At 37.6% G+C, this 27,538-nt stretch overlaps 1 protein-coding gene across 2 annotated transcripts; it reads left to right on the top strand.

Moving 5' to 3' along the window:
- Nucleotides 1-1,302: 1,302 nt before the first annotated feature.
- On the top strand, nucleotides 1,303-25,659 carry LOC307174526 (sarcoplasmic/endoplasmic reticulum calcium ATPase 2). Of its 2 annotated transcripts, XM_079898389.1 has the most exons (23): nucleotides 1,629-1,763; nucleotides 2,703-2,822; nucleotides 2,952-2,969; nucleotides 3,296-3,378; nucleotides 4,074-4,178; nucleotides 4,313-4,451; nucleotides 6,378-6,544; nucleotides 7,679-7,834; nucleotides 10,119-10,260; nucleotides 12,659-12,825; nucleotides 12,999-13,087; nucleotides 13,278-13,380; nucleotides 13,476-13,607; nucleotides 13,975-14,100; nucleotides 14,840-15,061; nucleotides 16,253-16,364; nucleotides 17,030-17,271; nucleotides 17,358-17,578; nucleotides 20,946-21,148; nucleotides 22,059-22,144; nucleotides 22,829-22,962; nucleotides 23,699-23,816; nucleotides 25,081-25,659. In XM_079898389.1, the coding sequence occupies exons 2-23, from the start codon at nucleotides 2,705-2,707 to the stop codon at nucleotides 25,363-25,365; spliced, it is 3,168 nt and encodes a 1,055-aa protein (XP_079754515.1). In that variant the 5' UTR covers nucleotides 1,629-1,763; nucleotides 2,703-2,704; the 3' UTR covers nucleotides 25,366-25,659. The 2 variants fall into 2 exon arrangements, with proteins under 2 accessions (XP_079754516.1, XP_079754515.1); XM_079898390.1 differs by lacking the exon at nucleotides 2,952-2,969 and having other exon boundaries at nucleotides 1,303-1,763; nucleotides 2,703-2,834.
- The last annotated feature ends 1,879 nt before the right edge of the window (nucleotides 25,660-27,538 follow it).

Below are 27,538 nucleotides of genomic sequence, written 5' to 3'. Positions count from 1 at the left end.
ATTTATTTTCAATTGAAAATATGTAAGCTACACAAATGCATTGTTTATACTTTATTCTAATTGTAATGATTTAGTCCACTGGAGGCAAGTTGAAGTGAGAACCCAAATGCAATTTATTAACAAAACGTGATCAAACATAAAACAAAGGCATGATGAAACTGGAAACTCAGAACAAGACCAAGACCAAGACCAAGAACAAGACCAAGACCAAGACCAAGAACAAGAACAAGAACAAGAACAAGAACAAGAACAACATCGACAGGAAACATTCAATACTCGACCAAAACACGGCAAACATGAGGGCTTTAATACATTGACAAGACAAGGAACACCTGTGAACAATGATCAGGCGATTAACCAATGACAAGACACATGGCAGGATCACATGACAAACGGAATCACATGACAAGTCACAGAAACATGACAATGACAAGAACCAGAAACAAAACCCAAAACGGGACACTAATACATACATTCACTTGTTTGTGTAATGCTCGGAGAGCATCTTTTGTGGCTAAATACCTCCCTGTGTTGTGAGCTGCAATATTTCCTAATTAACAACTCTTTTTTTTTAAGTCCACATTGATTTAACCTCAATGGTACACATTTTAGTGAGCACTCTCAATAGTTTGCACATAAATAATTGGGATTAATAACTTTGAGCATTTCTAGCAGTTAAAAGGGGTTTTACAGTAAGGCATATGTAAGATGTATCCTTACAGGAATTACAGCAGCTCCTCTAGAGAATGGTATTAATTAGGGGCAGATAATTTTGGCAACAATTGAAATAGGTCAGATCCCTTTCTTCCCCATCAGCCTTCTTGTTTGACTGGAATACCCTTATAATATCTTCAAGTCGGTATGTATTATTATGCGTTTAAACAAATTTGCAGGTTCGTCATATCGACCTCGTACACTTGTGACCCCACTATCCACTAGTGCGTCATGACCAGTCATGACACTACAATAAACCTCCCTTGAGTGACAGATGGGTGCGGGGGAGGGGCTGGATTATTGACCCGAACGACGTTGTTCCGTCTCTTCAGCTAGAGTTGTTTCTCATTGGTTCCCAATTGCGTCACTTAACATTTACGCAGTCTGATTGGCTAATGTATTATTAAGCTGTGTGGCGTATACTGTCGCACGCAACGGTCACTGGTTAAGCAGAAGGCACAATGCGGGTGGAAGCCCCGCCCTCCTGCAGCAAGAACGAGAAGGCGGGGCTATCAGTAGAGGAACAAAGATGATTTGTCCAGTCCAGCCGTCAGGATGATGTTTTGGTCGCTCATTGGCTGCAGCGCTGCCCATCGACGTCTAGGACTGGAAGCACCTACGGTAATAATGTCGCTCAGTGACCTAGTATTAAATAAAGCGACGGTTATAGCTAGGCGGTAGCGCGGATTATAGCATCGGCTTTGCCATTTTAAACACTACCGGCACATTCATCAAAAATCGACAACGTCGTAAAATCCACTTAAGAAGTCAGCCATTCATCTTGCAGTGGAATTTTTTTGTATAATTTTCCGGATCATGCTGAAATCAGAAGGAAAACGCATAGCAGAAAATCATAATTTGCCTTGAGCAGCGCTGCAGTGCCATCACTCTGCCTCTGTCGTACTGGATTTCAACAGCAGATCGATCTACAACACCTCACCGCATTGGGTTATTATAACTGGGATATTCTCTCTTGTCGCGGTGAAGCATAACGGTTTAGTGTGACGGAAGTTGTTGGTTTTGCAGAGGACCGAATTAAAGTTAACCTGGTGAGTAATGTGTTGTTTCTGATAATACAATAGATTGAGGGAATATCGATCACTGTAACGTTACTGCATGATCAGTCATTGTGCGCGGATTTTGTTCAGTCAGCTAAAAGCCAAACTTGACAGCAAGATAAACCGATTCACAGCTTTTAATGAGTCGCTATTATTTTAATTTGCATCGTCATTTGCTAGGGCATCAAATGAACTACGCAGCTGAAACATTTTAGTCTCGGGCGATTCATAAATAATAATGTGTGAATTGTTTTCTGAAACGGTTTCTCATAGTGTTCCTGAATGTTATTATTTTGAATTGTTTTCTTCAAAAGTCACCATAATAGCCGAACTCGCAGGTACAGTAACAGGTGCGCACTAGTTTCAATACAGCAAACGTACATGAAAATATGTATTTAAGGTGTGCCTGTTACAGTGTAATAAGTACTGAGTAATATTAATTTACAACATACACTTACCATAGGGTTTGGTTTAGGGTAAGTTAATTAATTCTGCATAATTTACTGTTATTACTATAGTAAAGTACATGTAACGCATTTTACCCCTGGTTATTTTTTTTTCAGACAGCGATAAACAACACGTGCAAACAGATTTTAGCTTACATTACGTTTACGTTAGGATACTGTTTTTTTTTTGTGTGTGAATATTGAAAGTTCCCTCTAGTTCTTGAAAATGAAAGGGATAGTAATTTTTGTCATTATTTAACCCTCATGTTGGTCCAAACTTGTAGAAGATGTTAAACTCAGTCACCATTCACTTCCATTGCGTATAAATGTGAAAGGTGACTGAGCCATCTATCTCACACTTGTGTTTTTCACATAAGAAAGTAACATGAGGTTGAGTAAATAATGACAAAAATTTAATTTGATGGTGCTGGCCCAATTTCACAACAATTCACACATCTTAAAGATATATATTCTTCTCTTGCAGGGATGGACAATGCCCATACAAAGACGGTTGAGGAGGTACTGGGATACTTCGGTGTCAATGAGACAACAGGACTGAGCTCTGAGCAATTAAGGAAAAGCAGGGAAAGATGGGGCCCCAATGGTACTACATCAAGTGTTTGTGCAATATGAACAAGACGTAATTTCATGAAGACGTTTAACCTCATTCTTAACCTTATATCTTTTTTCTTCTGCCCATTTTTGTTTTATTTTGCTGTAACCTGTGCCACAGAGTTACCTGCAGAAGAAGGTGAGCTCTTCCCTTGGGTTTGCGTAATTATTAGCAGATCTTTCATCATATTCTTTGTTGCATGGGAGCATTGGGAGATGCTGGTTGTGTAGTTAATTAGAGTTATTATTGGATTCCCTTGAGGAGGTTGGATGAGGTTTGCACTCTCTTTGTAGCTGAATAGATCTTGATTGAATGTTTCTTATAGATGTTGTTTTTGTAAAGGTTTTCAATTGCTTACGTGTTACACATTTTCTGAGAGTTATGTGTCACTTAATGGAAAGGGATCTTGAAACTTTGTGACTGCCGTAAGTCTGTATAATCTTTGTCTGTGCATGTGTTTTCAGGCAAGTCACTATGGGAACTTGTTCTGGAGCAGTTTGAAGATCTGCTAGTTCGGATTCTCCTTCTTGCGGCCTGTATTTCCTTTGTAAGTATAAATCAAAAGCCGCGTTTACTCTTATACTGTAATCAAGAGTAGTGCTGGCACAGGACAATAACACAAGCTTTTCACACTCATATATTCCAAATAAACATGTGACAGTGCTATAAAACTCTAACTACAGTGAATAATCAAAGAATTCCAAAACCCCATTTATCCGCAAATACTACTTGCCAAATGTAGTTATGCTGAAAAGCATTCAACAGCATGTACTATATATATATATATATATATATGGTTACTGTACATGTTCATACCAATATGTACACATTGTCAATAGCAGCAGCAAAAGTGTACCTACAGTAACAATTTTGTAAGTACGTAGTAGTTAAAGACACTTAATATATTACGTAAAGTGTGACCCATATTTGTGCTTAACCTGCATACAAACGTTGTCATCCATAAATCATCATTCATAAGTATGTTTGTATGCTAAAATTTAGAACCAACTCAAAGCTTAATTTACAATCATTTGAATATTTATGTTAAATTGTATGTCTATGCATCTTTTGTGAATCTGGTGGAAATTTTGCATGGTAACCTTTTCTGCCCACAAAAGAAAATACACTTGTACACAGTTATTAACAAATGAGAAATTAAAAAGATTTACATTATATTGTTACCAAAGCTTTGACAAAACGTTTGCACTGACCATATTTTGCATCACATTCTCTCTCTTACAGACTCTGGCCTGGTTTGAGGAAGGTGAAGGAACCATCACAGCCTTCGTAGAGCCATTTGTCATCCTCCTCATTCTTATTGCCAATGCCATTGTAGGAGTGTGGCAGGTATAGCCTGTGAATTATGTTTTTAAAAACATGAATATAATGTAACTTAAATTATATAATTAAATAGCAGTAATGCCTTTCTGTTGTACTAGAAATTACGTCTCACTGTCTGTGTGTGTTTCTGTGCGTTGTAGGAGCGTAATGCAGAAAATGCCATCGAAGCCCTTAAACAGTATGAGCCGGAGATGGGGAAGGTGTACAGACAGGACAGGAAGAGTGTACAGAGGGTCAAAGCCAGGGACATAGTGCCTGGAGACATTGTGGAGGTGGCTGGTAAGAATGAGAATTAGATTTCTACATCTCTTTTTTTTTTGTGCCACAGTAAAATGCATGTGGCAGTGTTTCTGGGGAAAAAAAGAGGTCCACTCTCAAAGGATATGTCTGGAGATAATTATAGGACATGCTGAATAGAGATGGCTGTTTTGATTGTTTGTATTAGCCAATCAAAAACTGCCTAGAACAGTCTGCTTGCAGAGTAGACAGATGCAGACATGTAGTAAGGATGTTTCTCAAGAAAATAGCAGACTGTTCCCACAGTTAAGCAAAGGATTGTCAAATACATTTTTTGGCATAGTTTGATTCTTTCCAAAAACCATGCAGAGTGATTATCTGAAGTAATGACTCCCGTGAGATGGCTGCCCAAGACTATATGGTAAAGTTGGGTTTCCCCCAACTAATTAATGAGTTATCTTTTTTCATTAATCAGGGGTTCAAATAGTTATAGCATGTTATAGGTCCCTTGTGCATTAATAAAACAGTTTCTAATCGAAAGCAATGCCACCAATTCCAGGTTTATAAAGTTTGCGTTGATCAAAAACTGTTTACGTTTTTGAAAATGTGCTTGGGCTTTAGGCCAGTTGTGCTGTGAGAGCTGTCCTACCATTATTGTTGGTGAGCTGTGACTTGCTGTCACTGTTCCTTTTCCGTCAGTGGCGTTTTCACAGATTTATTTGCGAATGTTATCTTTGCAGACTGTTTCCCTGGACACATTAAATTGTGTTGCGTTCTGTTTAACTGATGCACCTGCAATCGGGATGTCTTTGGAACTCGGTTGCTTTGAAAACTCACATGATCAAAGTCCTACTTGTCTGACCCCATTTATAGCTGATGCTTGTTGCTAATTGGCAATCAACCTAATTTGGCTCTCCTTTGCAGCTACATTTGTAATTATGATTTGGTTACTTCAAAGTGAATCTATTATTCATTTAAATAAATGTACATGCACAGGGACGGCCAAAAGTCTGAGATCCCATTGAAAATCTGGGATTCAAAAACATCCATCCATCCATTCTCCAAAGCGCTTATCCAATGTAGGGTCGTAGGGATTTTAAACAGTTTTAAATTAAAAATAATTATGTCAATAAGCAAATTTGTGACATTGACAATGTGAACTTTCAGTTCAGTCTTTCACTCAAATGATTATGCTGATAGTATATTTAAAGTTGATCTGGGAAAAAATACTAAATTAGAAAAATAGGAGCATTTTCTTTTGGGGTCTCAGACTTTTTATCCCACTCTGTGTATTTTTATTTGAAGCCATTTCTGGGTTTTTTTTGCAATCTTTAGTATCAGATTTGACAGAAAGGGTTAAGACCCAGTCTCAGAATTTTCTTGGCCTGCCACTCACAGTTCTATTCTAAGAATCCCAAAGCTAATGAATAAAAATAAGGTTGAGGTCCTTTTGTGTGTCGATCTGTATCTTGACTGACATTGGTTTCTAAAGATACAGTTGTGGTCAGAATGAATGGCACCCCTGGTAATTATGATCAAAAATGACTGTAAAAAATAAATCTGCATTGTTTATCCTTTTGATCTTTCATTCCAAAAATGTGCAAAAATCTAACCTTTCATTGAAGTAAAAGAATTGAAAGTGGGGGGGAAATCACATTATGAAATAAATTGTGATTTACCCCCCACAATGAAAGGTTAGATTTTTTGCTAATTGTTTGAATCAAAGATCAAAAGGTCATATCTTATGGATCATATCTTATGGTCTGTCTGTTGCTAAATATAACTAAATAGTTTTAATTCATCAACTTGTGTTTTTATACATTTTCTAAGCATTAGTGTTGATTTCTCATTGGTTGCGTCTATGTAAAATATGCACATCTTTTATGCTTGTTACATCTTACATTACATCCTTGCCAAAAATGACATGATTACCTCTTTTTTTCCTTTTTTGCCCTTCCTTTTCTCCAGTTGGTGATAAAGTCCCAGCAGATATCCGACTGACCTCCATACGCTCTACTACTCTGAGAGTGGACCAGTCCATCCTGACAGGGGAGTCTGTATCCGTAATAAAACACACAGACCCAGTGCCTGACCCCCGTGCCGTCAACCAGGATAAGAAAAACATGCTCTTTTCTGTAAGATTTTCTGGAGTGATAATGTTTGTCATCTGTCAACCTGTGGCTGTTCTTTATGAATTTCAGGTTTTGTTTTTGTCACTTGACATGATTAGGCATTAGATAAAACGCCTCAAGACGTGAATGTGTATTGTTGTTTGTGTAGTGGATTATGTCCGGCAGTGGCGAGCCTGTGTTGAATAAAACATCACTCATATTGTTTGCTCCCACATGGCTATGGACTGAGTCATCACATCACACAGGCTTTGAGCTCTTAGATGGATAATGACCAGAGAGTACCAGCCTCAAAGACTCCACCCCCACAACCGCACACGCTAAAGCCTCCATTACTTTTCTTCCTGCTGAGAAAGTCTAATGCAGGGGTTCTCAACTCTGGCCCTCGAGTCCACTTTCCTGCAGAGTTTAGTCTTCAGGATTACTAGAAGCCTACAGACAGGTGAGTTTGATAAAGGTTGGAGCTAGACACTGCAGGAAACTGACCTCAAGGGCTAATGGATGTCTGGCCTTGTAAGGACAGGAATATAAACTGTGGCCTGGAGCCTCTATTAAGGAAAGCAATAAATGAAATGGCTTTAAATATCACAAAATGACCTTTTTGCCTCAGCTGCCATTGGTGGCTGTGCCATTGGTGGGTGTGTTGCCCACGATGAAACTTTATTTTGTTTATTTGAAATATACAGATTTGTTCCTACTGCAATGAAAAATAAACATTTTTTTTTTGTATATATGCGTCAAGCAGTGAATGCCATTGTGTCATTCATATATGGCATGAGAAACGCCATCTGCTACAAAATTGCCTGGAATATGTTGCCAGTATATTGCCAGTTATGACATTATATTTCCAACTGAAGTAAAAGTTGAGGTAAAAAGATAATTCTCTTTAGTAGACCATTTGTACTGGTTTGATTTACATGAAACTATCATCTATAAATGATTTAAATCATGAATAATGTCGTGATTCCTTTCTAGCTGGTCAATAACTATGTTTTATTCATTTGCCAAAGGCAATTTGGCACTTGAGGAGTGTTTATTTTGGGACCTGGTTAAAATACTAAGTTTGTTATAACTGTTGTAGGTGATCTTACTCAATACTGGAAATAATGAAAATATAATCATTTAAATGTGTTTATGCAGGGGACGAACATTGCTGCGGGGCGAGCGATTGGTGTGGTGGTGGCGACAGGTGTACACACAGAGATTGGGAAGATCAGAGATGAGATGGCAGCCACCGATCCAGAGAGAACCCCTCTGCAGCAGAAACTAGACCAGTTTGGAGAGCAACTTTCTAAGGTAGGACACTCTTTTTTTTTTTTTTTTTGTTCTCTCTCTTTTTTATTAGAACTTCAATCCATTTGTTTAGTGAGTAACTATATGCCTTGTCTATGTTTGCTGTGCACATTATGGACATTTATCGTGTGCATACATATTCAATACCCTAGTACATTTGCAAAATGTGCAGTATACAGCAGAGCAATGTGCTTGACATGATTCTCCATTTCTAATCTGATGATGAATGAAACAAGTAGGATTTTAAACATATTTTTTCTTGATTTATTATTGAATTTAACTGCCAAATTACAAGTAGAAAATATGCCACATAGTAAGGTCAACAATTTAGCATACATTTATTCTTGCATGTTTTTATTATTTTAATATGTTACTTGAGATTCCCCTATAATGTTAACAGTTTTTTGCAAACCATCTGCAGTCAAATGCTCCGAACAAACATATAATCCTCCGACGCGATCCATGATACCATTAAAAATAAACCATCCACTTGTTCTTGATGCTGGCAATCTTCTGAAGTCTCTAGAGCAATGAGCAAATGAGCTGTTTAAACAGGACGCATCAAAGCGAACGTTCCTTTACACTTCCATTTACTCTTCCATTTGTCCTGTTGTCGGCAGACTCAAGCCCGTGGAGTATGACAAAAAGTGATCGAGCATCTGTATACTGTATCCAGTGTAGACAGCGTCAGTGATTATAATGGTTTCTATTAGCTTTTCACGCATTGGCAAGTGTCAGCCGTTAGGTTACTGAACGCCAGTGGGCTATATGGTGCGATGATGTAAAACTGTTTGTCCATGTCTTGCTCTGGAGGCAGTCATACGAAAATGCATTTGCCCGTGTGACGTCGCAATATCCAAACGAGCCCTTTTTGAAACTTGATTAAATAAATGCTTTGTTTACAATGAGGAGGACGTTTTAAACTATGAAATGTTTTGATGGTACAAAGACCTTTTAGAAGATTAAGGTAAATTTGATTTCTCATCATGTCATCATGACCCCTTTAATATATACTGTGCAGCATGTAGAAATACCTTGTTCCTTTCAAATGTCTTTCTACTGAGCTATAAATGCAAACCCTTCCAACCGATTAAAATAATACCACATTGAAAAATATTCTTGCCATTTTCCACTAAATTACTAGCCTGACAAGCCAGACCCACATTAAGATGTTGGGTCTGGGAACACACCATTGGCACGGCTCAATCCGAGGGGCGGGATAAACGGTTGTCTTTCATATTCCCTCTGCACGCAATAGGACAGCGCTTCAACCAACCAGAGCGTTTTCCCAACAGCGTAGCTAGTTGATAGATTAAACTTTTGCCGTATCTGGTCGGCAAAACTCCGAACACATCTTCCTTTTTTAAGAATGACTTCAGTGCCGTTCTTTGTTCTTTTCTCAAAGAAAAGCTTAACTCCTAGTCCTCCAGAGTCGCGGCCAAAGCCGATTCGATAGACCCATCTTTTTTGTTTTCAAGTAGCAGGGAACCGTCGCAACTCTGCCGTCATTATGTTAAGCCCGCCCACCGACTCTATACACGATGGGATTGGCCTGACTAGAGTTTGGTTTTTCCAGCTCGCAAGCCAACGGAGAGTTGCTAGACAACCCTGGCTGCAAATTACATTTGCTGCCGCTAGGGTGCGTCTAGATTTCTAGGCTACAATTCTGCTATTTCCTGTTATACTTGAATTCAGCGCACATAGTGTTTTTAAAACTTGTCATTTGCCATTTTTATACTGTATATTATTTTTACTATTTCAGTCCTTTTTGCACATTAACTCACTGTACCTTTTTCATTTATACACAGTGTAATTTGCACTGTCATTGTCATCTGCCGTTTATACCACATTATCACTGTACATTGCACACTCTCTATTTTTATTCCTAGTAATTTGCATTGAACTGATCTCTTGCTATCTATACCTCACACCATTTGCACTTACACCATTATTTGAATAATATGTAACTGCATTTTATTGGCTGTGTACTTGTACTTTGCCCAATGTCAATCAAAATTAGTGTAATCTAATCTAATGTCTAGTATTCCATTACAAAAAGCCTCTGTGATAAATAAATGAACATTAAAATACATTTACAGGAGAATTAAAGCAGGTCAATTTGTGTTTTTTACTGCAGCATTTCATTGACAGACCCTCTCATCCGCTTCGTAACAGTCAGCATTCACTCTGTAACAGAACATGTCAGCATTATCGAGTTTTAGAGGTTGAGTTTGAAGTAGCTGTTTTGCATGAGTTATTCTCTCTTTCTGTCTCTCTCTGTCTGAAGGTGATCACAGTGATCTGTGTGGCGGTGTGGGGCATTAACATCGGTCACTTCAGTGACCCAGTGCACGGAGGCAGCTGGCTGCGTGGAGCTGTGTACTACTTTAAGATCGCCGTGGCTCTGGCTGTAGCCGCCATCCCTGAGGGTCTGCAAATCTTAACCTTTTTCTTTCTCTCTACTGTTGCCAAATTATTGAAATCTCCTTTGCTCAGGAACGCTTGTCATCAAGCTATATGTTGGGGTCCAGAAGTCTGAGAGCACATTGAAAATCTGGGATTCGAAATTTGAACATAGAAATGAACATAACTTTTTAGGATTTAAAAAAAAACAATATTCAATTTGACAAAATCAATACAAAAAAATCAGCATTTTTTGTTGGTTATTAAAGAGGACCTATTGTGCTTTTTTTACACAGTCTTAATTTTGTTTTTGGGGTCTACTAGATTAGGTTTTCATGCTCGAATGTTCAAAAAGCACCTTATTTTTCACATATTTACAGCACCTCTCTTCCCAATCTGTCAGTAATGCCCTGGGCTAAATCCATCATAAAGACCATTGATGTCAATGCTTCTTAGGCTTACTATGCTTTTGAGAAACAGACCCCTGTTTAGTTCATGTCTTTGTGAAGCCCTTCCTTCCAAAGAGATTCAACTGTGCTCTGATTGGTCGGCTGGACCAGTGTGTTGTGATTGGTCAACTGCTTTGAGCATGTTTTGGAAATGTCACGCCCTTTACATTAACTGCAAATTTCAGCACACTACTAATGCAACTCAACCCGGCCTAGCCCCCTTCTTTTTTGTGTATACCTAGGGTGGGAATTTATTTAATTGAGGAACATTGCTATGTGTACGTTCTCGGAAGAAAATCAAGACTACAATCGAGGCGTTTCAGAATTCAGAATTATGGAGCCAGATCAGCCTAAAAAATAATACATTTACAAAACAAAATTCATAAATGCGCAGCACAATTCACATTTACAAAATCCGATTCGTAAATTCAAAATACAATTCATAAATACACAAGTAAAAGCATAAATATTTCCCCAAATGCATCTTACCTAAATTTTAAATGTTTACACAAATATGTATATATCAAGTTCTTGAATTAATTTCCATCACACATTTATGAATGATGTTACATGTATTTATGGATTGTTGAATCTGCATTTGCAAATCATCACACTGCTTTGAATTTGTGTGCGGCATTTTTCAGAATCAGTGCTTTCTTATATAGAGAATAACTCCCTTTGGAGTATTAAAAATACAGTATTTTTGTCATAAAGCTTTTTAATTTTGAACTTATATTAACCACAAAACAAACAGGCACAACATATACAAAAATTAACAGTAATAATAATGAAATGAAACTAAACAACCAAAATGACAACATTGTAATGTGTGCTTTGTTTTGTAGTCTCCTTGTCCTTTGACCTAGTTTCTAGTTTGTTCCTTTCTTAGCATTATATTCAGTCCACCTGTTTTAATTATCTCATTAGTCCCTAAGCAAGCATGCCGCACGCACAAGTGCTGAAAAGTGAAGCCAAAGCGTCTCGATCGGCCCCCGGTGGCTGGTCCCAGTATAGGTCATAAAGTCTCCACCTCCCCATGAAGTCTTAATGGACGAGATTGAAAGTAAACAATCAAATTACTCTTCAAATACATTTTTTTCAAAGATGTTTTCTGTCATTTTAGGTAGTTTTTATCACGCTGATTTAAGTTTAAGTGTTCATTTTTTTTAAATAAGTTTGATCTTAGTTTGTTATTTGATGCTATAAAAACGGGAACGTGACGTCATGATTGACAGCTTTTCTAAACAAAGTAGTCACCAAGGCACCAACAGACTTTTTATTTTATTTTCGGGAGGAGATTGGAACTTCAACTTTCTACATGTTTATAACTGTTTATTTCACACTGACACAATGAGTTGCTCTGCAGTAAACTTTGTAGTAGCCGTTTCTGTGGGAGTGAGGGCGGGATCTTGATATCGCAGCTTTACTTCAGTTCACACTCACTACTGCGCAGAATCAGGTCCCAAATCTGCGCAAAATGTCAGCACCATATTAGGACTTTGGCGGCTTCACTTTTCACCAATGGAAGATATTGAAGGGGCTTCGTCCATCTTTTTTTACAGTCTATGTTTAGTACTTATAGTCCTTGGCCTGAGTTCCTTTGTCCGTTATCATCAATGTATATGGTGTTTTCTCCTGAGTATATCCTGTGAGTTTGTTTAACTCACAAGGAAGACAAGGAATAATTATTATTATTCCTTGTCTTCATGAGCTTTGTTACCACGTTACGTGACCATTCATCTACTTGTTTTCCAAATAATCCAGAAAACTATCCCATCTCTGATTAAAGGAATAGGTGAAGTCTTGAAGCATAAAAAATACAGTATTTAAATCTAAATATAACGGATTGTTTCATGAAAACTTAAGAGAAGATTTATAGAAATATTGTTTAATATCTCATTGTATAATCTCTTTGATCCACTCCTCTCTCATTTCTCGTAACTTACTCGCTGATGTCTTTTGTTCTTTCTCAAAGGTCTTCCTGCCGTCATCACCACATGCCTGGCACTCGGCACGCGCCGCATGGCCCGCAAAAATGCTATAGTCCGTTCCCTCCCATCTGTAGAGACACTTGGCTGCACCTCTGTCATCTGCTCTGACAAAACGGGCACTCTTACCACCAACCAGATGTCTGTCTGCAGGGTGAGAGAGACTTGCATCCACTGTGATTCTAACAAATGCATTGTGGGATTTTTTTTCTTTAATGTTAACTAGGAGATTAATACCATGGAATGATGTTTTAAAACCACTGACCAAACTTACTAATCATGTGTGTGTGCATGCATGGCTGTGCATGTGTGTTTGTCTGCGTGCAGATGTCTATTGTGGACATGGTCGCAGGTGAGAGGTGTTTACTGAACGAGTTTACGATAACTGGATCTACTTACGCCCCTGAAGGAGAAGTGTGAGTTTATTTCACATCTAACTACACTCACATGCACATACACTTCTCACAGGAATCTCTTCTGAACTAACCTGCGGTTTGCTTATGATGTCTTTCACAAGACTCGCTCTCTTTCTCTCACTTTACCCATTATTTTCTCTTATGTTCTCCTTAATTCTGCATTCCTTCCACCCTCTTCTCTCTGTTTCAGGTATAAGGACGGTGTACCGATACGCTGTAGTCAGTATGAAGGGCTGGTGGAAATGGCCTCTATCTGTGCACTGTGTAACGACTCTTCGCTGGATTACAATGAGGTACATATGCACATGTACGTACTCTTTCTATGTTATCATGAAGCTGTAGAGACTTCATTTTCTCTGTATTTCCTCTATCTCTCTGATAAACACAGAGTAAAGGGGTGTTTGAGAAAGTGGGAGAAGCGACTGAGACGGCACTCTGTTGTCTGGTGGAGAAGATGAACGTGTTCGACACAGACCTGAAGGGCCTCACACCTGCTGAAAGAGCCACTGCCTGCTGTTCAGTGAGTGCTCATATAGTAATATGATGGCCCACAGAGAATCTGCAATCAGTAACAGCAATATGATATGATATTGTACATTACATGTAAAACTATTTTAACCAGCATTTTCTTATTCTATAAATTATGTATATAATTTAATATTATTATTCAAAATATGATATATGTATATGTGTGTGTGTGTGTGTATATATATATATATATACTGTATACGCATACACAAATTCATACATACATACACAGATTCTTTGTGGGTCTGTTAAATGGTTTATTTGGTGGCTTTTGGCTTGTTGGATGTTTTTGTGATCTACTGCTTGTGAAAATTACAGTCAGTAAAGGTAGCGAGTCTATTTCTCTCTCTCTCTCTCAGGTCATAAAGCAGTTAATGAGGAAAGAGCTGACTCTGGAATTTTCTCGAGACAGGAAGTCCATGTCTGTTTTCTGCTCTCCAAACAAACTCACTCGCTCTACTTCAGGTGCCAAGATGTTTGTCAAGGTCTGGCTTTCATCCTTCCTTAAAGCTTTTTCTTTTTTCATTTTTGTTGGAGAGTCACTGAAATGTTTTGTTCAGTATATAACCATAATAATCTTTTAACAAAATAGACTAATAAAGAAAAAGTTATTTTAAAAAAGAGCAGATGTTTAAAAAAGATAATGTGACAAGTTGGTATTCAACAGCCAACATTTGAAATGTCTTTGTGTCTTTTAAAATGACACGTTGACACAAAATTAGGGATGTGAATCTTTAGGAATGTAAAGAAATAAAATAAAATATGAAATAAATGTTTGTGTTTACATAATATATGTGTGTGTACTGTGCATAATAATTTTGTATATATTAATACACACATATGTACACACACATATATTATGTAAACACAAACTTTTATTTTGGATGTGATTAATCGTTGCCCAGCACTAATATATATATATATATAATCAATTATTTATCTATCTATATATATATATATATATATATATATATATATATATATATATATATATATATATATATATATATAATTATTATTATAAATGTTGAAAACAGTTGTGCCATTTAATATTTTTGTGGAAACCATGATATGTTTTTTTCAGGATTCTTTGTTGAAAAGAACATATTCTCTTCCCATATTCCATTCTGAATATTAACTGGTTCTCGATTCTTGAAATTTATCCTCACTCTCCAAGCATCTACAAATCTACATGCATTTTATCTCTTGGTCCTGACCTCACAGGGGGCACCAGAGAGTGTACTGGAGCGTTGCCGCTGGATACGGGTAGGAGCTGGTGCACGGGTGCCGCTGACCTCTGAGCTCAGAGAGCAGCTCTTAAGCACAGTAAGAGAGTGGGGCTCGGGACGTGATACACTACGCTGCCTCGCCATGGCAACCAGGGATTCACCCCCTGACCCTCGAACCCTGAACTTGGAGAACTCTGCTGGCTTCATAGACTATGAGGTGAGAAAGTTTGTGGAGAACTGATTTAAAATCATGGGAATAAGTTTGTGAATTCCTAAATGAGGGCCTATTATGCAAAATTCCCTTTTGTATTGTTTTTGAACATATTTATGTGTCTGCAGTGTGTGTACACAGCTACCCTATTGTGGTAAAAATCCATTCACTCCATTTGTTACAGTCCCCATAAATCTGAAACAGTGTCTCAAAATGAGTTCAGGAATGTACTCTAATGTGACGTCACATTGGAACAGGCCTTTATTACAGTCCCCGTGTCGTCACATCTGGCGCTGATTAGTAGCGTAAACAAATTTCTGCCTGCATTCAATGGATGGATGCAAGTTTTGAGAAGAAAATGAAACTCATTTAGTTGAACTTCACAATAAACGTAAATATTTAAAACTGTTTATTTAGACTTGCATATGATGCCCAACCATGTATGTCATGGCTTTTATTTTATTGTGTAACATTATCTGAGCTGCCAGTCATGAGATTAATGAACAGCACGCCCTCAAGTTACTGCCAGAGGAGTAATCGGACTAAATTAGATTTTTTAATATCAATTTGTATATTTTTGCATTCAATTTATTTTGATTAACCATCCATTTTGGTCTACAGTGTAATACTATCCAATCATTGCACTCAAACATGGAGAATATGACTCGTTTAAGATGATCAAACCAGTTATTTTTGACAAATCGTCTATGGGCTGGAATTGGAAATATTCATTTTTTAAAACAATTTGATCAAATTATTGATGATTGCATCATAAAGTAAGTGCATGATTTTTTTCCCCGAACATTATTGTTTAATACAAGAAGTTTTCCCCTAAACAATTTATCCTTCTAAAATAGACTTAAGTCGTAATTAATATTTGAAGCTTTGTTTTAGGGCTGGGCGATATATCGCATGACATTGTTAGGCGCATCTCGTCAGTAAAGCCGGTTCCTTGATTAGTAGTAAATCGCCATCTCCTGCTTTCAGATGGAGCGGCATTTACAACACAGAGCCGTAGTTAACTGACAAGCTGAGCCATATCGCATTAATTATCGCAGGCGATACGTCCGCGATATTAATGCGATATGGCTCAGCTTGTCAGTTAACTAATAGGTCCCCTTTAATTGACATAAAAGCTTTTAAAATGCATATTTTAGTGCTATAACTAACACATTTTTTTCTTTGTGCATCTCGCAGTTGGACTTGACATTCGTGGGGTGTGTGGGAATGTTAGATCCACCAAGGAAGGAAGTGCTGAGTGCAGTGCGTATGTGCAGACAGGCTGGCATACGGGTCATTATGATCACAGGTGGGTTAAACACATATGCTGAGGTGATTTTAAAGGGATAGTTCACCCAAAAATGAAAATTCTGTCATTATTTACTGACCCTCATGTTGTTCCAAACTCATAAGACTTTGATTAATCTTCCGAAACACAAATTAAGGTATTTTTATTAAGAAACCTAAAGGATCCCTCCATTGAAGGTCCAAAATCCAAAAAGGTCATAAAGGGGTTGTAAAATGAATCCACATTAATCGAGCGGTTAAATCCAAGTCTTGTGAAGAGATACGATCACTTTATATGATGAACAGATATAAATTAGGCTTTTATTCAAACCCGTACACCGATAGAGCACATCATGCGCGCAAAGAACAAACCTCATTGGTTCTCATACATGAAGAACACATGTTTGAGCTGTGTTTATCGTATGTGCGTCAGTCATTGTTTAAATGTAAAGTTTTAATTAACTCATCTAAAGTGATAAGTATCTCTTCAAAGGATTTGGATTAAGCTGCTTGATTCATATGGAATCGTTTCATATGAATGTCTCAAAGCGCAAGCTCAGTGACAAATATAAGGCCAAACACAAGAATATACTATTGTCTAACTGTACCCAGCCACAGAAAGAATGAGCAAAAATGCATATTGAAGAAAGTCAATTTGAGGTCTTCTTCCTGTGTTGATTTGTGTAGGCGACAATAAGGCCACTGCCCTGTCTATTTGTCGTCGAGTGGGCATCATCACTGAGCAGGAGGAAGAGGAGGCTGAAAGTGGGCCGTATGGCAGCGGCCTCACAGGACGTGAGTTTGATGAGCTGCCTACCCACCTGCAGCGAGAGGCCTGCCGCACTGCCCGCTGTTTCGCCCGCGTCGAGCCAACGCACAAGAGCCGCATTGTAGAATATTTGCAAAGCCTAAGCGATATCACAGCTATGGTAAGTTTTTCTAGTTATGTTTGTTTGAGGGCAAAAGTGCACAAAACTCAAATGAATGAACCCTTACACTTGTTTTTTCTGTCCAGACTGGTGATGGTGTAAATGATGCCCCTGCTTTGAAGAAGGCTGAGATTGGCATTGCTATGGGCTCAGGCACGGCCGTGGCTAAATCTGCTTCAGAGATGATCTTGGCAGACGATAACTTTTCAACCATCGTGGCCGCAGTGGAGGAGGGTCGAGCTATTTACAACAACATGAAACAGTTCATCCGTTACCTTATTTCTTCTAACATTGGAGAGGTAGTCTGGTACGTACAGACAGAAATACAGACTCTTATATATCACTCTTACTCTTAATGCCCTGATATACTCACGGCTGAGTTCTTTTTCCTTCTTTGCTTAGTGGTAAAAAGAAGTTTGAAATGCCTTTGCAACCCAAGCTGCTGAGAGTGGTGTTTAGAGCAAATATGTAAATATGTGCTGGGTGCTTTCCTCTCAATAACAAACAAAATTAAAGCTGCAAGCAGCATTTATCGGGGTTCAAGCTATTAAGGCCTTTAAGGGTTTTTAAGCATAAAAGTTATCAAGTTTTATTTAGCAAGCATCTAACCACTGACATAATAGATGGAAAACACCATTTACAGTCAATACAGGCAATTTACCATAGGAAATATATGGTTTTAAAGCTTTTTAACAGTTATAGCGCCACCTTTGGACCGATGTCCATAAAATCTGGCATGCTTGTTAATGATGTTATGTTACATATGCTCACCAATTTTTGTGAAGTTTTGAGTTTTCATTTAGGATTTATAGACTTTTTAGTGTATTTTGCCACGTCCATTATATAAATGACCCTATTATAGCCATCCAAATGCAAAAGTTCAACTTTTTTTTGATAATTATTGATCTAGAGAGTCCAGAGAATTGTCCTAGACTGGTTTGGTTCCGATCGGGCAAAAATCCTAGGACTAGTTCGCAAAAGTAGGTTTTTAACATGTTTGCGAATATTAAATGAACGGTTTGATTGACAGCAATGGTTCTTGAGGCAAAGTTGTTCAGTATGAGGAGATCTATCAACTGATATGCATATTGTGTGGATGTATGCAACACCACGTGATTACAGAGACGAAAATCTCGTTAGCGCCAACTAGTGGCCGATTTCTTTCAAAATTCTTACAGACCTCTTGGGCCATGAGTCGAACATGCCCATCGAGTTTCGTTCCGATCAGCCTCCGTTAACCTTGTCTAATAGGTGCTCAAACTTCATTGGCCGATGGCGGCCATGTTTTTTGAGATACGTCAATGTCCTCATAGACATACATGGCACCTTGGACCAAGACACTGCATACCAATTTTCAAGTCAATCGGACAAATGGTCAGGTGGTTATAGCCCTTTTCATGTTTTTTTCAAGTTATAGCGCCACCTAGTGTTCAATCGTCGCGATTTTTTTACTGTGACCTCAAATTGAACTATTACACATGTGTACCGAGTTTGGTGAAGATACCTCATTTACTTCTCGAGTTATAGCCGTTTTAGTCAAATAGGCTCCTCCCACAACGTACATTTTGGCGCCCCTTAGCGACCGTGAATCGAAATTTAAACTTTTTTTCGATAATAATTGATATTCCGACTCCAGAGAACATTTCTGCACTGGTTTGGTTCCGATCGGACGAAAAACCTAGGACTAGTTCGCAAAAGTAGGTTTTTGACAAAATTCAAAATGGCGGAAAATTTTCCTAGGCGGAAATGAAATCGGAAATATACGTTTTGACCGTCTTGAGCCAAGGATTACAGTGATATAAGACACTCGATTCTATGACAAACCGTCTAGGAGTTATTAGCGATTTCATACTTTTGCTTGCTATAGCCCCACCTATTGGCCAATCGGGGTCATACTTTGTCAACCTTTCCTCGATTTTTGTACTACCATCTGGCAAAGTTTCAAGTCTCCAGCACTTACGGTTTGGGCTGCACGACGCGTTTTACGGCAGAAGAATAATAATAAAAATCCTTACAATTACAATAGGGTTTCAGCACTTCGTGCTTGAACCCCTAAAAAAACAGCAGTAAAGAAAGCATTTGATCATAGTGATGTGGATATGTTTGCACAAGCTCTGTAATTCGGCACTTCAATCAAGTCACATTGATTTATATAGCACTTTATACAACAAAATGCTTTAAAGCAAGCAGCTATACAGTTTTAAACATGAAAAAAAACAGTGTTAGTGTCTCTTTCAATTAGAATTACAACTTCATTTTCCACTATAAAGCAGCTCTCAAGTGTGTTCAGCGTGGACTTCTAACCTCGACGGACTGAATAAGAGAAATAAACCGGAGAAGATTTAAACATCGAAGAAGGCAGAGCCTTAGAGCCACACCTACATATTACATAATCGCCAAGGACCAATGGTGGTTTGAAGGAGTTTATCAGCCGGAGTGAATTATTCCGAAAAGTTTGCTTTCGCAAGCTGTTTCAAAACTTCTGGAAGAGAGGGCAACTCTCTGAGAGAACAAAGGAAATTAACATTTGAACTCACTTTTGTGCACCATTCGAGACTCAAGTCTCATCTCAGAATCATCCTATTCTACATCTCTTTCCCTCTTCACCCATTCCTTCTCTCTCATTCTGAGATCACTAAAATTCACCCAATCTATGGTTTAATGTGAGTAATTATCATACAGTATTACACATGTTTGGTATCATTAATCACCGTGCCAGATTTACTGGGGAAAGTTGTTGATTTACATGAGGGCACACCCACAGCAGTTAACAAGAACCCGTTGCGAAATCTGCGTGAGTAAATCTTTGAAATTCCCAATTGTGCAAATTCCTATTGAAATGACTTGATTTCGCTCACAAAAATGCGTCGAACAACTGAAAATGTGACCAGTGGCGTCCCTGCCTGTACGCAGAGTATGCACACTGCATACCCTGACATCATCAATGTGAATTGATGTTAGTTGATGTTAGCCATGTTAGTTCTTTCCACAATTCAAAGAGAAAGTAATAATGTTTTGTGGCAGCTCTCATGTAGCAATTCAATCAGTCTACCACTGTAGTCTGTCAGTCCGTGATAAAAAGAAGTGTGCGCTGCACTGTGTTTAGTAGATTAGCGTTTAGGCTGGGTGTTCACACAGAACCAACTGCCATGAGCCGAATGAACATGGAGCGCTTTTTTGCTTTTAAATTTGCGAGATGCAGTGCAGCAAAATGTCTCAAGACGTGTTTTTAAAAGTTGAACATGGCATGCTATTTTAAAAACTCATTGAAAAAGCAGTGAAATACGGCACGATGGTCAAAGACGTCCGTCTAGTGCATGTTGAATAGAATAACAATTTAAAAGCAGCACTGGAATGCAACGACACATTTTATGATAAAGTTATTAATATAGCCTGCTGTTCCGGACGGTAGGTGGGATTGTCAGTTCGCAGGTTTCAACAAACCGGCATTGATTCAAAGAGCTGATAAAGTAATAATACTGTTCAGTGTAATTGGGAAGTTATGTCTAACATTTATTCTTAATAACGTTGCACAGTTTACAGTGTGAAAGAGTTTTAATTAAGATGGTTAAATGTAAACAAACCTTGACTACTGTAAAGGTTTTTTTCCTTATACTGCGTACCATGAAAATGAATCCTGTGACCGCACCTTAAACATTGTATCTTTCTCTCAGTATTTTCCTCACAGCTGCTTTGGGAATGCCTGAGGCTCTGATCCCAGTCCAGTTGCTGTGGGTCAATCTGGTGACGGATGGCTTCCCAGCTACTGCTCTTGGCTTCAACCCCCCTGACCTGGATATCATGTCACGTCCCCCACGCTCCCCTAAAGAACCACTCATTTCTGGTTGGCTCTTCTGCAGATACCTCATCATTGGCTGTGAGTCATTTACACAAATGTCACTTCTTGTCATTAGTGTATATAAAAAAATGCTATTAAAATGAAGGATTGATCCGGTTGGATCAATTGCTATAATACACAAGTGCAGTCATTATTTTTGCAATTCACTTAGTATCCATTAAAGTGCAGGGTTTTTCCTTGTGACATACCTTGTTATAGAGATGACCGTGCTCTTACAAAATGAACAGTTAAATATAAATGTGGAATAGATCCAATTTGTCCTCGTGTATATCATACAGCTTTGTGTGAGGTGTGCTGCAGGGATTAGATGTGGCCTGAGCCATCTGGCCCATTCCAATCCAGACATAAGCAATGACACCTATATTTTGTGTCATCTTTCACAGTTTTTTTGTTCAAAACTCTGTCCCCCTTTAGAGTAGCTAAATGTGGACAGCGTCTCGTTCCCTCGTCAGGGAACTAGGGTTACATACGTAACCGAGACGTTTTCATGAAAGATGAGGCAACTACAGCAATCTGTCACGCCACATTAAATAGCGTCAAAACTATATTTATTGTTGGAATGTCATGATAAAGAAGAATATGAAAGCTGAGACTTATTGGATGGGAGGTATGCTACAAGTAATAGTGAAGTTTTGTTCACACATCAACAGAAAACAACAAAAGATGGAATTTATGAATCGATGTCGGTTCATAAATATGAAGATCGATTTAAAATCGTTTAGCCTAATCAATATTTTCGACCTAGCTCTAGTAAACATTACTGAGTCGAGAGAACTGTCCAGAGGCTAAATTACAACAATCTATTTATGAACTTTCACACACTCTCTTTTAGATGGTAACCATGAATTAAAGTTTAAGAACCAATGAATTGACTCTGAAAATGTTAATTGGTTAAGTTTCAATCCCTTTATCTCTCTCTGTTTTGCAGGTTATGTAGGGGCAGCAACAGTTGGAGCTGCTGCATGGTGGTTCATGGCAGCTCATGATGGACCAAAGCTCAACTACTACCAACTGGTAATACAAAATAAGATCCCCAAAACACAATCACACACTGCAGTTTCTCTGAGTACCTCTTTGAAAAGGACTTCTGTAAACTTGATGTTAACTCATCCTCTCCTCGACTCATTTTGACCCGAAATTCATTTTCTTTTCTTTTCTTTTTTTTTATTTCATCGGAGTGGTCCAAGACCTTGGGAGATCTGTCACGCTTGAACTTGGAATACACAAAACAGTTTTTGACTGGATTCGAAAAGTTTATGTGGTTGTAAAAAAAAGTAACAAATCCTTTCCTCGCGGGTCAATTTGACCCTCATAGGAATGAATAGGAAATGGGGAATTTTATTTAAATTTGTCAAATTTTTTTTTTCAAATTCTGGCACAATCCAGAACAAACACACACACGCCTGAAAAGGCATGAGTCTATAGAACATCCCCAATGCAGAACACAGTCACATGCTTACACACACACACGTACACGTACCTAGGAATTTTTTTTATTCTGAATTAAAATCAGCATTTTCAAATAAGTATTCTTCAAGGTTTTACTTGTTTTTTCCCCCGCTGTCCACCTTACTAACTTGAATTATTACAAAATCTGATTTTTTTACAGGTACAGGAGGAGAGGATAAGGATAAAATATAATTTTTGACCAAGTAAGCCAGTTCTGTAAATACATCTTCTCTGTTGTTTTTTCTATAGTCTCACTATCTGCAGTGCAGTGAAGGTCATGCTGAGTTTGCAGGAGTGCAGTGCTCCGTGTTCGAGTCTCCATACCCCATGACTATGGCCCTGTCTGTGCTGGTCACTATAGAGATGTGCAATGCCCTCAACAGGTATGTGATTTTTAAGAAATGCTGTCATGACATAAAACCACTACTGGATGTTTTTATGGGGGGAATAGAACATTCATCTTACCATACCTACTATTATGCTAAAATATTCTTAATGCAAATATACCATTATTTTGATTTTCTCTTTATTTCATCAAAATGATGACGTATCTCACTTATAAAGTATATAATATATACACTTACCATTCAAAAGTTTGGAGACAGTAAATTATTACTTTCATTCAGCAAGGACACATTAAATTAATTAAATGGGATTTTTATATTGTTAGAAAAAATTATCTTTTAAATAAATACTTTCTATTCAAAGAATCCTTAAAAAAAAAAAAAAACATGTATCACGGTTTCCAAAAAATATTAAGCAGCACAACGTGTTTTCAATATTGATACTTATAAGAAACGTTTCTTGAGCAGGAAATCAGCATATTAGACTGATTTCTGAAGGATCATGTGACACTGAAGACTGGAGTAATGATGCTGAAAATTCAGCTTTGCCATCACAGGAATACATTACATTTGAATGTATATTCAATTTAAAAAATAGTTCTTTAAAACTACATAATACATTCAACTAAATGTCATAAATATAATTTATACTTTGAAGTAATATTATAATATCTTTCTGAACAGTAATAATACTGAAAAGGGCAGATCATTCTACCTATGTTTGGTTTTAAGACATGGACTGCTCTTATTGTCTTTGTGTGTATGTGTGTTTCAGTTTGTCCGAAAATCAGTCTCTACTCAAGATGCCACCCTGGTCAAACCCCTGGCTGGTGGGAGCCATCTGTCTCTCCATGGCCCTACACTTCCTCATCTTATATGTGGACCCTCTTCCTGTAAGTAAGATTCTGTGTGCCAGAGATTTTAAAAGATGATGCAGAAGTATCTCATAAAAATGACTGGGCATAATTAAAGAGGAATGTGTGAGTTTGATAGTTTGGGCTTGTACATGCCTGTCTGTTAGTAAGCCACAGTGGAAGTGGTTGCATAATGAATCTAGGAAATGATGGAGATTGCTGCTTATTTCACTGATGATGAAAGGCTTCCCTGAGAAATAACGGCTATGATGGATGATAAATGATAATACAGTAAATCATGACTTTGTGGAATATTTGCGACTTTATCTATAGAATTATGCAATGTTAAGGAAATTATGTCATCTTTAAGAATGAAAATTAAAAATTGTGTAGTTTACACTACCGTAAGAGGTCTATTTTTCTCACCAATGCTGCATTTATTTGATCATAAATACATTAAAACAGTTATATATTGTGAACTCTTGTTAGAATGAAAAAATATTTTAATATATTTAAAGATTTATTCCTGCGATGGCAAAGCTGTATTTTCAGTATCACATGATCCTTTAGAAATCAGTCTAATATGCTGATTTAGTGCTCAAGTAAAAACAATTATATATTTTTTCAGGATTCTTTGAGAAATAGAAATTTCAAAAGAACAGCATTTCTTTAAAATAGAAGTATTTTGCAGCATTATGTCTTTACTATCACCAAATGCGTCCTTGCTGAATAAAAGTGTTAAATTCTTTAAACACATTTTAATGACCATAAACTTTTGAACGATGGTGTATGTTGCTCCAAAAACCTGTATGACTTTCTTTCTTTGGTGGGACACAAAAGGTGAATTTTTTGAAGACTATCTTGGTCACTATAAAGTGAATTAGGACTTGTGCCATCATGCTTCAAAATGGCAAAAAAGCACCATGAAAGTATCTTAAATGCATTATATATCATAAATTTAAGATGTTATTTATTAAAAATCTTGACATCCGCCCTATCGCTCCTTGTATTGATAATGAGAGTAGACCTATCATATTTGTGAAAAAATTATTATTTTGAGTTGAATCTTTTCAATGAATCTAATTCAATGCTTCAGTTCTCAAAAAACTGGGCTGTGTTTCCCAAAAGCATCATAAGCCTAAGTTGATCGTAGAGACCATTGATGTCAATTGTTCTGTGATTAACTTAGGCTCCACAGAAGATAGAAAGTCAGACAGTTTGTTGTAAGTAAATGATGACAGAACTTTTTAGCTGAACTATTCCTGTAAGTTAAAGCCATGTCTGTTACTGTTTGTCTCTGTAGTTCATATTTCAGATCAGACCATTATCTTGGCCTCAGTGGGTGACTGTTCTGAAGATGTCTCTGCCTGTTATTCTGATGGATGAAGCCCTGAAGTTCTTGGCCAGAAACTACATTGAGCCTGGCAACGAGTTGCTGGAGGAGGACGGAAATGTGGCCAGGGGGGTGATTGGCAAACTGCAGCAGGCATTTAGGGGTGTATCCTGGTCATTTGTGCTCATCTCTGCCCCATTGCTGGTCTGGATCTTCAGCCTGGACTCAGACATAACCAATATCTTCTGGGATTAGAAGGAAGGAGTGGATGTGTGAGTCTTTGTGTGTGTGTGTGTGTGTGTGTGTGTGTGTGTGAGTCAGAGGCAGAGGCAGACAGAAAAGCGGCTGATGTACAGAAACAGTGTACGGATCTAATGTAGAACGAATTTTATGCTCAGAGTGAAAAACAGAAAAGTACGAAGGAACAATTACAGAGCCACTAAAAGGACATGGTGAAGGGAAAAAAAACATGAGATGGGAAGAAAAATTTTGTCAATGCTTTTGGGTTCAAAATTTTGTGTTCCTCTAAGAATCTTTTCGTTCGTTTGCGTCACCTGGCAAAACTTTTGAAACACTCTTTTCTTTTTCATCACTATGTCCTTTAAGGTGCTCTGTAAAAGGTAGAGCAGGACCAGGACAATCACAGATAAATGGATGCTGGGAAAAGCTAGGGACAGACAGAGGGAGAAAAATGTTTTTCAGTCTTAAAAAATGGCAAATGATGTGCTCATGACCAACTACTTCAGCCTTCCCCATGTGTCACTGGTTTTGCATTGTACTTTCAGTTTTTATTTTTGTTATTTATTTTTGAAAATAAGTTAAAAATGCACATACGTCTATATTCATTTTAGCCTCAAATTTTAATACAATTTTCTTTAAATTAGTTGCTTTTTAAAGGTTACTTGTGTCATTTTTGTATTACTAGCGATACCAAACGGAAATGCCATATGTTTTCTTAATCAGCCCAACCGGGTGAGACATAAAAACATTGGCTCAACGCATGAATTGAGCAGGACTGTCCATCTGACTGACCTATGAAAGACAGTGGAAACTTTATCTGGTGCTGCTATTGGCACAGAAATGTCAAACTTTCCCTAAAGAAATATAGTTCAAACAGCCCCAAAAGCATCGCAATTGTCTATCAAAGACTAATCTTTCATGATAAATGACATTTTAACCACATACTGCCACATGCATTCAAATATGTTTGTTGGGCCTTAAAACATTTGAACTAAATGTTTAGGGGGGGGATGTTTTTAAGTCAAAGCAGGCTAAAAAAGTAAATATCCCAGGAAGGAATTTATGATTTTCACTATGTTCCAACATTACTTCACTTGTGCTTGGGGTAAAATATACATTTTTAGCATCATACAATATTCTTATGTTTATTTGTCACAAAGTCACTTATCATATTTTCACATGCCGTTCATTGTAATTTCATCAAATTTCCCTAGTCCAAGTGATGTGACAGTACAAAAAAAAAAAACTTTCATTATCTTACACGGAACACTTCCTTGAAGATCTTTTATTTGGGTATGCCAGCTATACCATGAGTATTGGAAACTGTCACATTTCATTCCCTTTTTAGGGGGGGTTGGGGTTTTAAAACTTCTCACACTCACGATGAATCATTACTTTCAAAATTACGTTGGGGATTTAAAAAAATATTTTCAGTGTGACTGCTTTATTTTTATTGCTGTGCCTGTATGGCAGAGAATGCTGTTTTTCCTGCCTTTATCCTTTAATACGACTCTTGTGTCCTGAGTCTGACCAGCTACTATTTATTGGGGGCCATTTATTGCTTATTAAGACCAAACATCTTTATCAGGTGTCCAGTCATCATACTCCGCTTATCAGATGGATGCTGAAAACGTTTGGCAACAGCATCTGTAGTTGATCAGAGCCCAACAAAAGAAAGTTTCAGGATCGGTTGTGGATCAGTTGTTGTTAAGAACAGAGTGATTAAGTTGAATTCCATCATAATGTGTCGAGTTTTGGGGGGGAAAGGAAAATGTTCATGTTCATCACCTGTTTATTTCATACATTCATCCTTTTGGTCATTGTTTCCCTCATCCATCTGAGTCTTATTTTAATGTTAGTTGATTGAAAATCATTCCACTAAAGGAGCTTTATACAAGAATGAAAACCCTGTCATTTAGATTCTATTTATTTCCTATTTCTTGAAAAAGACATTTTGAATTTTGTAGTATTTTGTTATTCATGCAGTTGATACCATAATTGTCATTTAATCGCTGTTCCATTAACAGGGAAATGGAAACCGCTTCATGAAATGGAAAATAAACTCTTGATTTAAAATTCATTAGCTGTGTTCGTGTCTTGTAGCATTTTGAAACATCTGACGAAACACTACTGTAAATATTAAAATGTAAAACATTTTTTATTGACATACATTTATCACAATAAAAAA

Source organism: Squalius cephalus (assembly GCF_949319135.1).
Source record: "Squalius cephalus genome assembly, chromosome: 2".
NCBI lineage: Eukaryota > Metazoa > Chordata > Actinopteri > Cypriniformes > Leuciscidae > Squalius > Squalius cephalus.
The sequence above is the reverse complement of the archived record's forward strand: the minus strand, read 5'-3'. Positions and strand labels throughout refer to the sequence as shown.

Bases quoted from the DNA above. Each gene is read 5' to 3' on its own strand.
- LOC307174526 (XM_079898389.1), top strand. From the start codon at position 2,705: ATGGACAATGCCCATACAAAGACGGTTGAGGAGGTACTGGGATACTTC. The intron at 6,545-7,678 runs GTAAGATTTTCT...GTGTTTATGCAG, and splicing joins AGAAAAACATGCTCTTTTCT to GGGACGAACATTGCTGCGGG. The intron at 22,963-23,698 runs GTATGTGATTTT...TGTGTGTTTCAG, and splicing joins ATGTGCAATGCCCTCAACAG to TTTGTCCGAAAATCAGTCTC.